At 31.7% G+C, this 15621-nt stretch overlaps 1 protein-coding gene across 1 annotated transcript; it reads right to left on the bottom strand.

Moving 5' to 3' along the window:
* Nucleotides 1-8636: 8636 nt before the first annotated feature.
* On the bottom strand, nt 8637-12662 carry LOC133689978 (probable 1-deoxy-D-xylulose-5-phosphate synthase 2, chloroplastic). The gene is made up of 10 exons (XM_062110102.1): nt 12445-12662; nt 12157-12324; nt 11797-11961; nt 11543-11693; nt 11079-11350; nt 10603-10876; nt 10198-10505; nt 9610-9891; nt 9239-9523; nt 8637-9109 (listed from the first exon to the last, which is right to left on the bottom strand). Exons 1-10 carry the CDS (start codon nt 12526-12528, stop codon nt 8957-8959), a joined length of 2142 nt encoding a protein of 713 aa, XP_061966086.1. The 5' UTR covers nt 12529-12662; the 3' UTR covers nt 8637-8956.
* Between the last annotated feature and the right edge of the window lie 2959 nt (nt 12663-15621).

Here is a 15621-nt window from a genome sequence, read left to right on the forward strand (position 1 = left end):
GGCTGAAAATTTTCCCCAATATAGACAATATGACCCTCTTACACCACCTATAAATAGAATCTCTGTTGAAGACCTGGAGGAGGAGAAAATCTGTTCCAAAGTAAGCCAAAAAACCAGCATTTTCGCCCAATTTCTGCAGATTTCTTCCTTTACTTCCAACGCTGGCCGCCAACTCCAACCCCCTCCCCCTGGGCTCTTGATTTTCTTCTTCCCCTCAGCGACCAGCAACGAGGGACAGCCCCCCTCTCCTGCAAAGCCAAACCAGAGCAGCCATTTTGCTCCCACTCCATTTTCCTCAAAAAAAACCGCTACCCCCATTTCCTTATCTCCTCTCTCCCAGCCGGTTTTCTTCTTCCTCTCAGCAGCGTCTCCTCCTCCTCCAGACCATCAACGTTTTCCAACCAGTAGCAGCTCCTTCTTCCAGCGACGCCCAGCAGCAACCAGTAGCAGCTCCTTCCTCCAGCGACGCCCAGCAGCAACCGAAGCAACAGCAGTCCTCCATCCCCGCAGCAGCAGCAACACCAGGAGAAGAGCAGTAGCAGCAACCCCAGGAGGAAGATTCCAGCAGCCACACCAAGAACCACGGAGAGGGGAATACAGAAAAGGAGAACGTAAGGAAGCAGAAGAGGAGCTGACCGAACAGAAGCAGAGGACACGGTGAAGAGATATTACAGCACCACCATCTTCGCCGTCTTCGCAAAAACCAGGTATGCCTGCTGCTTTCTTCTTATAATGTTGTGTTAATATGCAGAAATGAAAAGAAAATCATAAGAAAACCATCACTGTTGCAACACTCTGTTATCCCGTTTTTTTGTGTCATGCACTGTAATGCAAAGGAAGGTGATGAACAGTGCGAAGGTGATTTAATTACCTTCGCACTGTTCATGCACGCGTAAAATATTACACGTGCAGGTGCGGACTGGAGGGACTGGTCATTGGCATGGGCCAGTGACCAGGCTGGGCTTGCTAGGCCCAGCCCAGCTATGCAGGTTGGCTAGGTCCAGCCCATTCACATGGGCCGGGCGGGGCCCAACCCGAAAAAATAAAAAAAATAAAAAATGAAATCTTCTTCGAAATTTATTTCAAAAAAATATGTGATGTTCTGAAATTATGTTTATTGTATTTTGGATCAATATAGTTTGTATTTTTATATTGTAAAAATACAAATTCGGTATGAAAATACCCGGTTTTCGTCAAGATATCAAAAAATAAAAAATGTTTTGTTTTCATGCATACGGCCAATACCCTAACATTGTTTTTACGTCTTTTATCTAAAAAACAAATATTTGAAGTTTCAAAAATGTGTTTTCGCACGGATTTCTTAAACACAACAAAAATCATTTTTCTTGCATTTCTGGATTTTACAACATGTTTGTAAAACTCCAAAGGGTATTGGCCAATATTCCAAAAAAATATAAAAATCTTATTTTGGGAAAATTCATCTATTATTCACCACTAATGTTTGGATAAAGAAATCCCTAAAGGACGAATATCCAAAATATTATTGGGGATAATTTGTTATTATTCACCACTAATGTTTGGATAAAGAAATCCTTAAAGGACGAATATCCAAAATATTATTGGGAGTAATTTGTTATTATTCACTGTTAATATTTGGATAAAGAAACCCGGAGTGGTAAATATCCAAAATAATTTTCTAGGAATAATAAATCCGCACACATCCTTGAAAGAAGCCTTGATTATAATCGAGGACATTTCAAATTTTTTTACTCCACGGTTTGCGAACCTTGAGAGTATAAAACACTAAGATAAAAATAGGTTTTTAAAGCACCCTAGATTTCGTTCATCAGAGCAGACTTATCCTAGGAAACTGATGGGATTAGAGAACATCAACATATTAACAGTTATAGGACAAATCAAACACCAAGCAGCTTACCTTAGGTAGGGCGTACTAGGGGTGCTAAAACCTTCCCTTTACGCAACCAGTCCCTTGCCTTAGAATCTCTGAAAGACCAGTTAGGTTTCCTAGTGACCATAATACTAGGTGGCGACTCCTTTTTTTTTTTCACAACAGAAAGACCCCAACATCAATCCCCGCAAACGAAGGATTGGGTCGCCGCGACGTCGAGCTCTCGGGAGGGTGCGACACGGAGCATGATCAGAGCATGAATATAATTTTTTTTTATGTCAATTGACACTTCAAAACTCCATCCTAAAATGTACTTTGATTTCCTATCTAACTATATGGAGATTGTGACATTAACAAATTAAGGTGTCTTATTCTGTCATGAATACCATGAACGACGATATTATATGTGCAACCTACAACCAAATAATAATAGAAGATCCCTATTTCAAATACACAATACTATTTTTGTAGAAATCAGTATGATAGTAGAAATATCAAAGCCTTTGCACTAGTGAAATATCCAAGTTTTGCTGGCATGATAAATAATTCTATCTACATCATTGCATTGGATGTGAATTTTTTTGACTCAAATACTTGGAGACAGAAGTTGTTGAAAAAAATAAATTTACTATAAGAAGAGTTATTTTGTTGCATAACAAAAATATCTATGAATAGTTTATTTTATTAGCTGGAAGAGAAATATATTTATATTTTATTAAAATATAGAAAACCATAGTTTTCAATTTCCCTACCAACTTTTAAAAACATTGGAAATAAAGATATTTATCGAATACGAAGGAAAACTTCTCATAACCTGCATTGATTAAAAAACATTTCATGGAATTATAGTTCATAAATGATTATAACAGAAATTAATAGAACAAGAGGCAGATAATAAACATAAAGGCTTTATTAAGAAAATAACCTCGTGTGATTCCTCTTGCTTTATGCAATGCTGACATTATACTAATACGATAATATTTTCCTAAAGTAATGTACCTCGACTAAATAACCAGAAGCATTGATATGCTATTATTAAGAAAGGGTTTACTTCATGCGTGTCTCCCATTTCAACCAACTTTTATTGTCGAGGAAGAGGCATAGTTGGAGAATGGTTATAAAAAAGAATTGATAGCCTTGAAGAAGAGTTTGCAAAACCCAATTGCTGTTTAAAAAAGTCCTAGGAGGAGAAAAGACATCTAGCCGCAGTCAGGGTTCTAATAAATACAGTGAATTTAACCATTTAGGTGGTGGTCCAGTAGTAAGAACTTAGAACCAAGAAGTTTGCTCCCTCTATAGTCTCAAGTTTGAGCCATGTGGTTGCTCATATGATGTCTACTGGAAGCTTACATGATCGTTACTTTCAGGACCTGTGGGATTAGTCAAGGTACACGCAAACTGGCCCAAACACCCACGTTAAACTAAAAAAAATATAGTCAATTCCTAGCATGCAACCAGTACCACCATGTCTAAAATGGTATAAGCCTTGACTAAGCTTGTAAAATCATTCTAGCATGGTTCGACATAATATTGAAAGTTATCATGCCTTCAAGAACAAGCTCCTCCATTGAATTGTAGTTTTTCCAACACAATGCCAGGGTATAAAAGGGTCGACTTTGAAAACTATAAATGTTAGAGCTAGGAAACCTAATATGAAGAGGAGACAGTTGTTGCAATTTTTCACATATTTTGGGAATTGCAAGGCATTTTTAATAAAGCATTCTTTTATGTCTTATTGTTGCTACAAAATCCTGAGATAAATATAAAAAGACAAAGCTTCACGTTTATTCTCATCAAAAACCATAAAAATCCATTTCAACCCTATATAAAAAGGAAATATCTTGCTAAAAAAATATTATTTAAAATAAAATTGAATAATTTAATGATGGTAAATGAACTGCATTTAGGTTGTGGACCAACCAGTCCCAAATAAAAATATTATAATTTTTTTGCTTTTCAGATTGTATTTTAATTATATAATAAAGAGGTATGCACCAATAATATTTTTGAGTTTGATGATAGGTAAAATAATTATAAAACTGGTAGTAGATAATTGGCTTATATAATTCAGAATCTATTATATAATAGATCATTTGAAAATTTGAAAATAAACAAAAGATGATACAGACCAACGGACGGGTCTTCCACTATATATTATACAAAAGTGAGAGTCTGCCCTATTAATTACTCGACATAGAAATAGTCCACACCTAATTAAATTAAACAAAAAACTAGGCATTGTTTATATCATATATTTTTTTACAATTTAATAGTAAAAAATGTTTATTTACTTTCTTTAAAAACTAAGCTAGAATTTTATACTACTCCAAGAACAAGTTATATATATATATATATAGAAGAAACCAGGCCTCATTGTGATATATTTTTTATATCCATCTCTCTTCGAAAAGTAAAATTATGGAATAACTATTAAATAACAACATAATTTCTTACTTTTATTCTAATTCATTGGAATTCGTACTACCATCAGATATGTTATGTGTGCTCTTCAATTATTTTTTCCTTGTTATTTTTTATTCTATAATTTAATTGTTTGTGTAGCTATGCTGTTTTCATTTATTTATATTTGGTGGTACTAAAAATTCCGTTATCATAGTGGTAGTTGTTTTTCAAACTAATTTTTATTTAAAAAAATAATAAAATAGTATATTTTTTATTTTTTAAAATTTATTTTTATTAATAGCATATCAAAATAATTCAAAAACAATGAAAAATTAATTTAAAATAAAAATAAATAAATTATTTTAACAAAAACATGTTCAAACTCACTCGATCCTGGGCACCAACAAATTAATATCTTCTTGCATATTATAATGCATGTAACCTTTAGCAAACATTTATTTACAATTTATTTACAAATCTTTTAATGAACTAAAAATTAGAGGAAAGTAGCTAATAAGAGTACGTACAACACGGCATCCAGCTGCTATTAATTTCGTGGTTTCACTTCATTGAAACATAAATATGGAAAACTCGAAACATAAAAGGAACTTCAACTCTAAGGTAAATTACAATAACTCCCTCAGGTATCATGAAATTACAGAAACCATCAAAAAGTTAAGAAATTGACAAAAAAAAAAACCTCCTATTATATCTAAAATGCCCTTATTTACTATTTAGGAAAAAATAGTTGAATTAAATATTTACTAATTGTCTGAAATTAATATTACTAGTTAGGTGGCCTGCATTACGCCGCAAGCTTATCTTTTAAAATATTATAAAAATTTAAGATCCAAAAGTATTGAGTTTGGCTGCAATGTCAGACCCAAGAGCGTTGAGTCTGGCTGCATTATTATAAATTATGTTTATTTATAATATTTATATTAATATTTATAATATTAATCATAATATTTAATTTATCTGCAAAAAAAAATTATGTTTTTAATCTTTCAAAAAAATTATAGTTTTTCTTCGATAGTAATAATAGTTTTTTTAAAATTTATTAATAATAATAATTTTACACTTCAAATCAAATCTATGGTTGTTTTCTAATATTGATAATAATTTTTTTTCTAATTTATTAATTATTTTATTAATAATATTAAGTATAATAAACATAATAATATTTATAACACAAATAATAATATTTTTAATATTAATACTTTTAATTATAATAAAAATATTTATATTTATAACACAAATAATAATATTTTAGATATTAATACTTTTAATTATAATACAAATAATTATATTTAGAAACCTACGACCTAAGAACCTTGGGTCCTAACGTAGGATCTATTAGCCCTAGGTCCTCACGTCGGACCTAAGAGAATTGAGTGCCGATGCAGGATCCATTAGCTTTGGGTTTTGACGCTGAACCTAAAAGCATTGGGTCTTGACGAGCCTAAGAGAATTGGGTCTTCACGCAGGACCCAAAAGTCTTAGGTCCTGCATCAGAACCTATTAGCCTTGAATCCTAACAAAAAACCAAATAATCTTGGGTCAGATGTGGTGCAAGACCCAAGAGATTTGGGTTTGTATTCTAGCCACACCCAAGCTCTTTAGGTGAGGTGCCCCTTTCCAGACCCAAGTTTCTTGGGTCTGGAAGGAGGATGTCTGACTTAAGTTAATAATAATAATAATAATAATAATTAATTTTACCCTTCAAGTCAATTCTATATATTTTTTACAAATTTAATAATATTAATGAATATAATAATATTTACAATATTAATAATAATATTAAACTCGCCATACCTAAGTTCTTATAATATTTATAACATAAATAACACTATTTTTTTATTAATACTGTTAATTATTATAAAAATAATAATATTTATAACATAAAAATGCTATTTTTCATATTAATATTTTTAATTATAATAAAAATAATATTTATAACACGAATAATACTATTTTTTATACTAATATTGTTAATTATAATAAAAAATAATATTTATAACACAAACAATACTATTTTTTATACTAATACTGTTAATTATAATAAAAAATAATATTTATAACACAAATAATACTATTTTTTATACTAATACCGTTAATTATAATAAAAAAATAATAATTTTGATAACAAAAATAATACTATTTTTTATTTTAATACTTTTAATTATAATAAAACTAATAATATTTATAACACAAATAATACTATTTTTTATATTAATACTTTTAATTATAATAAAAATAATAATATTTATAACAGAAATAATACTATTTTTCATATTAAAATTTTTAATTATAATAAAAAAATATTTATAACACAAATAATACTATTTTGATATTAATATTGTTAATTATTATAAAAATAATAATATTTATAACACAAATAATATTATTTTTCATATTAATACTTTTAATTATAATAAAAATATTAATATTAATATTAATAACACAAATAATACTATTTTGATATTAATATTGTTAATTATTATAAAAATAATAATATTTATAACACAAATAATATTATTTTCATATTAATACTTTTAATTATAATAAAAATAAAAATATTAATATTAATAACACAAATAATACTATTTTTTATATTAATAATTTTAATTATAATAAAAATAAAAATATTAATAACACAAATAATACTATTTTTTATATTAATACTTTTAATTATAATAAAAAAAATAATATTTATTATAAATAATAATATTTTTAATATTAATAATAATAAATTAAAAAAATTTATAATACAAATAATAATATCCTTGGGTATGGCTACACAGCCAAACCCAAGGATATTGAGTCCCGTTGCCTAGCTAGACCCGACCCTTTTTTGAAGTGTTTTTGGTCTGGTTAAGTCATACCCAACACTATTGGGTCTGTTTGTGCAACATGACTCAACGTTGTTGGTTCCTTTTGGAAGTGTTTTGGGCATGGATTGACAGCCAGACCCAATAACTTTTGGTAGAGGAGACAATGCCCCTAGTCGCAATTCTTGACAAAAAAAACACAACAAAACATGCCCCCGGGGCTCTACAATATTTATAACATAAATAATACTATTTTTAATATTAATACTATTAATTATAGTAAAAATAATAATATTTATAACATGAATAATACTATTTTTTATATTAATACTTTTAATTATAGTAAAAGTAATAATATTTATAATACAAATAATACTATTTTTATTATTAATACTTTTAATTATACTAAATATAATAATATTTATAACACAAATAATCTATTTTTTATATTAATACTTTTAATTATAATAAAAAAATATTTTTAATATTAATAATAATAAAATTTAAAATATTTATAATACAAATAATAATATTCTTAAGTATGGTTGCACAGCTACACCCCAAGATCTGTGGGTCTGGCTATCAGCCAGATACAGTCTCGTTTTGAAGTGTTTTGGATCTGATTTAGCTAGACCCAACACTATTAAGTCCTGCTAGGCAGCAGGACCCAACACTGTTGCTCTGTTTGGAAGTGTTTTGGGTCTGGCTTGGCAACCAGATCTAACAGCTTTTGGTAGAGGAGGCAATGCCTCCGGCCACAATTCTTGACCAAAATACAGTAGAGGAATGTCTCCCAGGGCTTTATAGTGTTGTCCACAGTGAAAACAGTTTATAACTATAATGTCATCTACAGTGCAATGTGTCTGTGTCCACTCCCACACGTTTTGAAAGAGCCCAGCAAAAGGTAAACCCAAATAATATAATCCACAATGAAAGCACTCATAATCTATAGTGATTCGAAACAATGCAATCCACCTTTGTTTCCTGTACTGCTGCCAGGCGCGCGGGTCTGACCCTAGCGTCTTGGCTTGAAGCCAAGCGTCCGGTGTCTATAGCTTGGGTCGTAAAGCCCCACCAAAATCTGAACTAATCATTTTCTCTCCAACCAAAAAGACAACCTCACCCCCCGCAGTTTTTGCAACTTTGTGGCAAGGGCAGCCTTGCCATTATGTCTCCCCAATCCACAATGCTTTTAGCAAATAATAAATTTAAATAGTACAATACATAATGAAAACACTCATAGTTTCCAATAACTCTTGCTACATGTCAAATAGTAAAAGCATTTACAATTCACAATAAAAGTATTTCCAATCCACAGTAATTCCCACTATAATAAAACACCAATCCTTTTTAGTTATAGTTAATTACCAAAGGGGATTGTGTAATGTTTTATTAAATGCGAAGAAGTTTTTAGTCAAATCCTCTAACTTTTAAATAATATTTGTAATTATTATAATTTACACTAAATTCCAGACACAGTTTCATGAACTTGTTGTCCGTTGAAAGATAAAACATCCCAACAAAAACATCACTTCTGAAGATGAATTTTTTTAATTACTAATGTCCTAAAACAAATCAAGAACAATTGAAGATGTTCAGGCACAGAGTTGTATCCATTAGGCACCACAAAACTATGGCTCACTCTTACACTATAAATATATATAATGAATAAAGCTTACCCCCCCCCCCCCCCCCTTTAATGTTGTTTTTCTCTCTGGATACCTGGTGGTATATATACCATATTAACTACACCTGCCTCCTAGGTCAACAGAGGCCATCAATCCCTGGGCTAGGGGACCAATAGTTATTTTATAGGCATATATATCATACAGATTGGGGGGGAACTGCCCATCTATGAGTGGAAAAAGTGAAGGCTGTTCGTATACCCTCCTACAAGTGACATAGCAGTTGATGCAATATGCTTTGGACTGAGTCCTGCCTCTTCAATTTGGTCTGTTTGAGATCCATGGTCAATATATCTGTCTGGGAGCATCATAGGCCTCCACTGCACAGACATTTGAAAAGGAAGATAACAATTTATAAGCAATTGCATGTTGAAGAAATCGAATAATGATCCAACATAATGGAAAAAATGAGAGGGTAAGTGAGAATAAGGTCAGGTTGTAAGAATTACTTTGATATTTCCATCCAAGAGTCCATTCAGGCTTAAGAAATGAGAGACATGAGAGCTGAATCCTCCGATTGATCCTTCTTCGACCGTGATGAGGACCTCATGCTCTTGAGCTAGCTGTCTGATCAACTCTCCATCAAGAGGCTTGCAGAATCTTGCATCAGCCACTGTTGCTGAGATGCCCGTCTCTTCAAGAAGCTTTGCTGCTTGCATACAACTTTGAACTATGGTTCCATAACCCAAAATAGCCACCCTGCTTCCCTCTCTAAGCACTCTTCCCTTGCCAACCTATAAACCAAGTTCTTGTTTAGCAAACTATGCAAGTAGTATGCGTAAAAGCAGAGAAATGGGTAACTGATTTTGTGCTTAGATACCTCTAGAGGAGTTCCTTTGTTGTTTGGTGGAATAATGGAACCAATGCCATTTCCTCTGGGGTATCGAAAGCAACTAGGCCTGTCATCGATGGCTGCAGCCGTGGCCACCATGTGCATTAGTTCAGTCTCATCCGATGGTGCCATGACCACCATATTAGGTAAACTAGCCATGAAAGTTGTGTCAAAGGCACCGCAATGGGTTGGACCATCTGCACCCACAAGGCCAGCCCTGTCTAATGCAAATCTTACTGGAAGTTTTTGAAGGTCTACATCATGAACTACCTGCATCACCACCAGCACCAGGAAAACTTTAATTAAAGATGTGCACCAGAAAATGCCCCAAAATGAAATAGGCATCTGTTAACATAATTTTATAAGTGTCACTGGCAAATTAAAAGATATCATATTGTGAAAATATGAAATTTTCGTGGAAGCTTTCTCTCAATAAAAATTACTTTTACACAGAAATACAGATATTTAATGGAACAATGGAGAAAATTCAATGGGTTCTTGAGTTACTCCTTCAGGGACCTTCTATGAAGACAGAGTATATAAAAATTACTTGCGTGTATTAGTAATTTTATTCACCTGATCATAACCCCTTTGCAGGAAAGAAGAGTAGATGGCACAGAAAGGCTTAAGTCCTTCAGTTGCCAGACCAGCAGCAAAGGTCACAGCATGTTGTTCTGCTATACCAACATCGAAACATCTGTATGGGAATCTCTTTTGGAACAGATTAAGTCCTGTTCCTCCTCCCATAGCAGCATGGATGGCTACAATTTTATCATCTTTCTCTGCTTCATCTATCAAAGACTCTGCAAAGTACTGAGTGTACGATAGAGTATTTGATTTCGACTTCAATTGCTTCCCTGTCTTGGTATCAAATTTCACAACACCTATTGAAAACAAGACTTGTTAGGTTAATTGGAAAGGAATGACTTCACAGACAACTATAGAGATTTTATTATCATTTTAAGGAACGGTAAGTTGTACCATGCATCTTATCAGCTGCTACTTCAGCTGGAGTGTAACCTTTTCCTTTCTCGGTGATAACATGAATAAGAACAGGTCCTGGTGCTGGCATTGCCTTGACCTTCTTTAGTATATCAACAAGGTCTTCCACATTATGGCCATCAACTGGACCAATATAATATAGTCCTAGCTCTTCAAACAAGCATGCGCCAGATGCTCCTGTCATTCCTCTCATATAGGAATCCACTTTAGCTGCAATTTCCTGTGTTTGCCCCCCAATTTGTTTCGTGATACCCTGTTGATTTATTGAGAGCAGATAAAATGATTTTGAAGAGCACACAAATTCGGGAAACTACTGAATCGAAGAATTGTTGGGATTACACTTGAGCTAAAAGATCCTTATGATCCAAGAAACAGTAATTAGACCACGATATGAATTTTGCATTTATTTTGATGTGGTATTAAGCTTGAACTCGATACAAGAGTTCAAAACTAACCTTTGCAGCTTCGCGTAATTGGCGAAATTTTCTACTTGAATGTAACCTTGTCAAGGCTCTGCTCAGAGCGCCAACAGGAGGTGCAGGGCCATCCACTGTAGCAGTTGGCAAAGAAACTTGCCTGTTGTCATTCAAGATAATGATGAGATTTGAATCAAGATAGCCTGCATTGTTCATTGCCTCGTATGCTTGTCCTGCCGTCATGGCACCATCACCAATAACTGCAATTACATGGTTGTCCTTCCCTAACAAGTCTCTACCAACAGCCATACCTGAAAAGGTTGGAATTCTAATAAGTTCATAATCAAATCTAGCTATAGATCACAGTTTCTTCACCTGGACTATATATCTTTCGTGTGTTTACACGACTGCTATTTGTTAGATTTGTATACCACCGAGATACTCGTAGGGATTATTAGTATTTGTCACGGTGACATGGAAAAACAAGAAAGAATTAGAATTACCCAAGGCAGCTGAAATACTAGTAGAACTATGGCCAGCTCCAAAGGCATCATGTTCACTTTCCTCCCTCTTCGGAAACCCTGCAAGGCCAAATGTTTGACGAATTGTATGCATCCTCGATCTCCTGCCAGTTAAAATCTTGTGTGGATAGGTCTGCAAACACAAATATAAAATTCAGTGATTTTGACAGAACAGAAAAATTGAGTAAATTATATTTGTCAAACTCTAGTAGTTCTGCAAATCCTAAACAGCTCACCTGATGACCAACGTCCCAAATGATTTTGTCTTCAGGAGTGTTGAATACATGATGAAGTGCCACTGTTAGCTCTGCCACCCCTAAGCTTGAACTTAGGTGACCTCCTGTTTTTGACACTGTGTATACTATCTCTTCTCTTAATTCATCAACCAAATTATCAAGTTCCTGCAGTTTTATCAACATAACATCATTTGAGATACTGACTCGTGTAGGTGTCGTCCCAAAACCATTTTAATTACTTCCTTAACTAACAAAAATCTCTAGATTTCTCAAACATGATCTGTGATGTACAAAATGTCACATTAATAGCCTTTTTTAACGTGAAGCCACTAGCCAGACAACTTGATTTAATTTCCTTACCTGAACGGAAAGATTCTTCATGTGAATTGGATGGTTAATGGTATCCAGAACTGGAGTGGAGGGCTTGTTTCCAGTGAAGTTGAGGGACCTTTTCTGTTTTGTTTCTTGGTATCTGTTCAACCGATCCCTTGTATTATTGTCCAAGGAAGCCAGTATTACTCCATTGAACTGAAAAGAACAAGAGAAGAGAAAGGGCATCATACATCATTTTCTCATACTTTCAAGAATCAGAATGTGTGCGCGCGTGTGTGAAGGAAGAACTATTTCTTTTAGAGTAATCATAGCTACCTTAGAGAGACTGGTAAAGGTGGGTTGAGAAGAAAGAAAATTATTAGGAAGAAAACTTGATCCAAGGACTGAAGAAGTTGCCATTTCCTCCTAATATGCAAAAGATGATAAAATCAAAGTTGGTTCTGCTGTTAAAGGAAGAGAGTTTATTAGCGGTGGCAATAGGTGATTTGCCAGATGCAGCTGGAGGGGTGATCCAGTTCAAGGTTACGCAGGAGCTTTATAGGCAAAATAAACTGGAGTGAGGAATTCATAAAAGAATCTTCTTTTTCTTTTTTTCCAGAAATACCTGAATATTACAGCCGGCTTAAGTTAAAGGGTAACTTGATAAATTGCTCAAAACCCCGCTTAGTTTAAAAAAAATTAAAAATAAGGTATATTTATAAAATCAAAATTTTACTCCTTTAATAAAAAAAAATTAATATAAAATGAAGCTTGTTCAAATCTTCAGTCGTAAATATACATAAAAAATAAAAATAAAATAAAAATTTCTAATTATTTTAAAATACTTAATAAAAGATGTCATACATAAAATAAGGATAGCTAAAAACACCACTTATAAATATACATAAAAAAAATAAAAAACAATAATATTTCTAAAATATTTTTTTATAGTTTTCCTCGGGACCTGATATGAATGAAGATTGATCTAAAGATCTCATGAATAAAATAAAGATAGCTAAGAACATCACTTATAAATATACATTAAAAAAATAATAAAAATAAATATTTCTTAATTATTTTAAAATATTTCTTTTTATAGCTTTGCTCCAAATGAACCCTTTCGCGTATGTTAGGCGGCAATTTCAAAATCGGACCGGAGACAGAGCACCTTACCGACTTGCATTTAGTATTAAGATAATTCATCCACTCATGTGTCAACATGTAAGCTTTGGGGTCCCTCAATCAATTATATTATGAAACTAATGGGACGTTGATGCTCCAGTCCACAAACAGAATATAAACCCAAGATTGAACGAGCTTGATTTTTTCACGATTTGATTCCTCTTGGAGGGAAGTTTATGATAAGAAAATCAGAATTATTGGTTATAATTAAAAAAAAGGTTAAAAAGTTGAGTAATATGTGGTCAGAAATTCCTCCTTCCATTCGTTAATATGAATATACCAGTTTGTCCATGCCATTCTGTTTCTATGAAACATAGTTATTAAATTTAAATTTAAAATCTTATTAGGTCTAAAGCGGATTTATCGAGTCATCTAAAAAATAATATTTAAAAATTTTGAAGATTTTTTAAATAATTTTTTTTAAAAAAAATTAAGAGTTAATCCTAGTAGAATTTTATCCAGATTTCATCGAATTAACTAACTCAATTAAGTTTGATTAGATGAATTTTCAAGTTAGATTGAAATACAATATATTTTATACTATGTTTTTTATCAGTAAATTGACTAACTTGACATGACAGGGTAAATTAGGTTTAATAATTATGTTTATTTTTTAAATAAAAAAATGAATGATGAATTTCACAATAATAAATAATATTATGAGGTCTAATTTCAATCCCTGTAATGTATTTTTCCTTTTTTCTTTATGAGACCTTGATTAGAGTCTTGATTGTACAAGGTGGTCAGGTACAATTTGGCATTGTATGTCTGATACGTTTATCACATGTATCATGCAAGGTTGTCAATTCTGTTCTATTTTGTTTGGAATTGTCAAAATATTCTATACTAATTCAAAAAACGGAACAAAACAAAACAAATTTCATCTCATTTTAAATCTCGATCCATTCCGGATTTTTCAGCTAAATTCCACTCGGAACGTTCCTGTTTCATTCCACATGTTCCGTTTCACTCTTGAAAAGTCATTGAATCAAATTGAACTTTGTTTAATTTAATTAATTAAACCACCCAATTTTAAAAAGTTTCTTTTCATTACAATTTTCAATAACAATGATATTAATAATAATATTGAAAATTATTATTACTATTTTCATTAACAATGATATTAATTTTTTAAAATTAGATTTATCACTAATATATATGGTTTATATTCATGTTGTTTTTTTCATGTTTATACTTTGTATAAATTTGAGCAAAACAAAGGATGCTTTAGATTCCATTAGCCTTGATAACTTTAACCTAACTTTATATTTAAAATATTTGTGTTAAAACATTTTACTTTCATAATATTTTGATATTTTGTTTAAATTGAATTACTTTATGTTAAAGATCTATTTAATCTTGACTATTTAGAAATATTTTAAATTTTAAAATTATATTTGTTTGGCATTGTGTTTATATTGCATAATTTATAATTAATTTATCTTGAATTTGATTTATGTTTGTTGAATATATATATATATATATATATATATATATATATATATAAACAGTACAACCCCGAAACGGCACGCCCGAAATACTCCGAAACTGAAACATTCCATTCCAATCGAAAAAACGAAACACCTACTGAAACGGAATTGACAACCTTGGTATCATGTATGTCTAGCGATGGCCGAGGAGACATTGAGAATAGAAAGGGTACCAAACGGGGCACTTCATTATTATTGTTATATAGAATATTCTAAAAGATGTGGGGGAAATTATGTAGTTTTCCCCATAATTTTTAGACTTTTCCACTATTTTTATTATTTTTATTATATTATAACTTATCCTCAAAACTACTGTACCTGTTTCTTTTTCTTATTTTTCTTCTAATGAATTTTTTTTAATTTAGTTTGTTAATGTTAATTTTTTTATTTAGTTATCAGACTTTCATGACATGGATCTCGGGTTTGATGGATTCATTTAGTTTAGTTTGTTAATGTTAAATTTCTTTCTATTTAATTATTAGATTTTCATGATACGTATCCCAGACTTGACAGGTTAACTTGGTTTGATGGGTTAACCTAGTTAATTCTAGGTAAACCAGTTAATTTTTTTTTCTATTTAGTTATCAAACTTTCATGAAGCGGATCCCAGGTTTGACGGATTAACCTGATTTGAAGGGTTAACCCAGTTAATTCAATTTTTTTTCTTTTTCTTCATTAGTTTTTTTTTCTATTGGTCTTTTTTTTGTTTTTTTTTTAATTAATCTATTTAATTATCACACTTTTATGACACAATCTTATAGTCAGACCCACGTCCAATGCTTTTGGGTCTAATATTGCAGCTAGATTCACATAAACTTAAGTCATGTAAGTTTAATATTAT

The sequence above is a fragment of the Populus nigra genome, chromosome 3 (genome assembly GCF_951802175.1).
Source record: "Populus nigra chromosome 3, ddPopNigr1.1, whole genome shotgun sequence".
Lineage (NCBI taxonomy): Eukaryota > Viridiplantae > Streptophyta > Magnoliopsida > Malpighiales > Salicaceae > Populus > Populus nigra.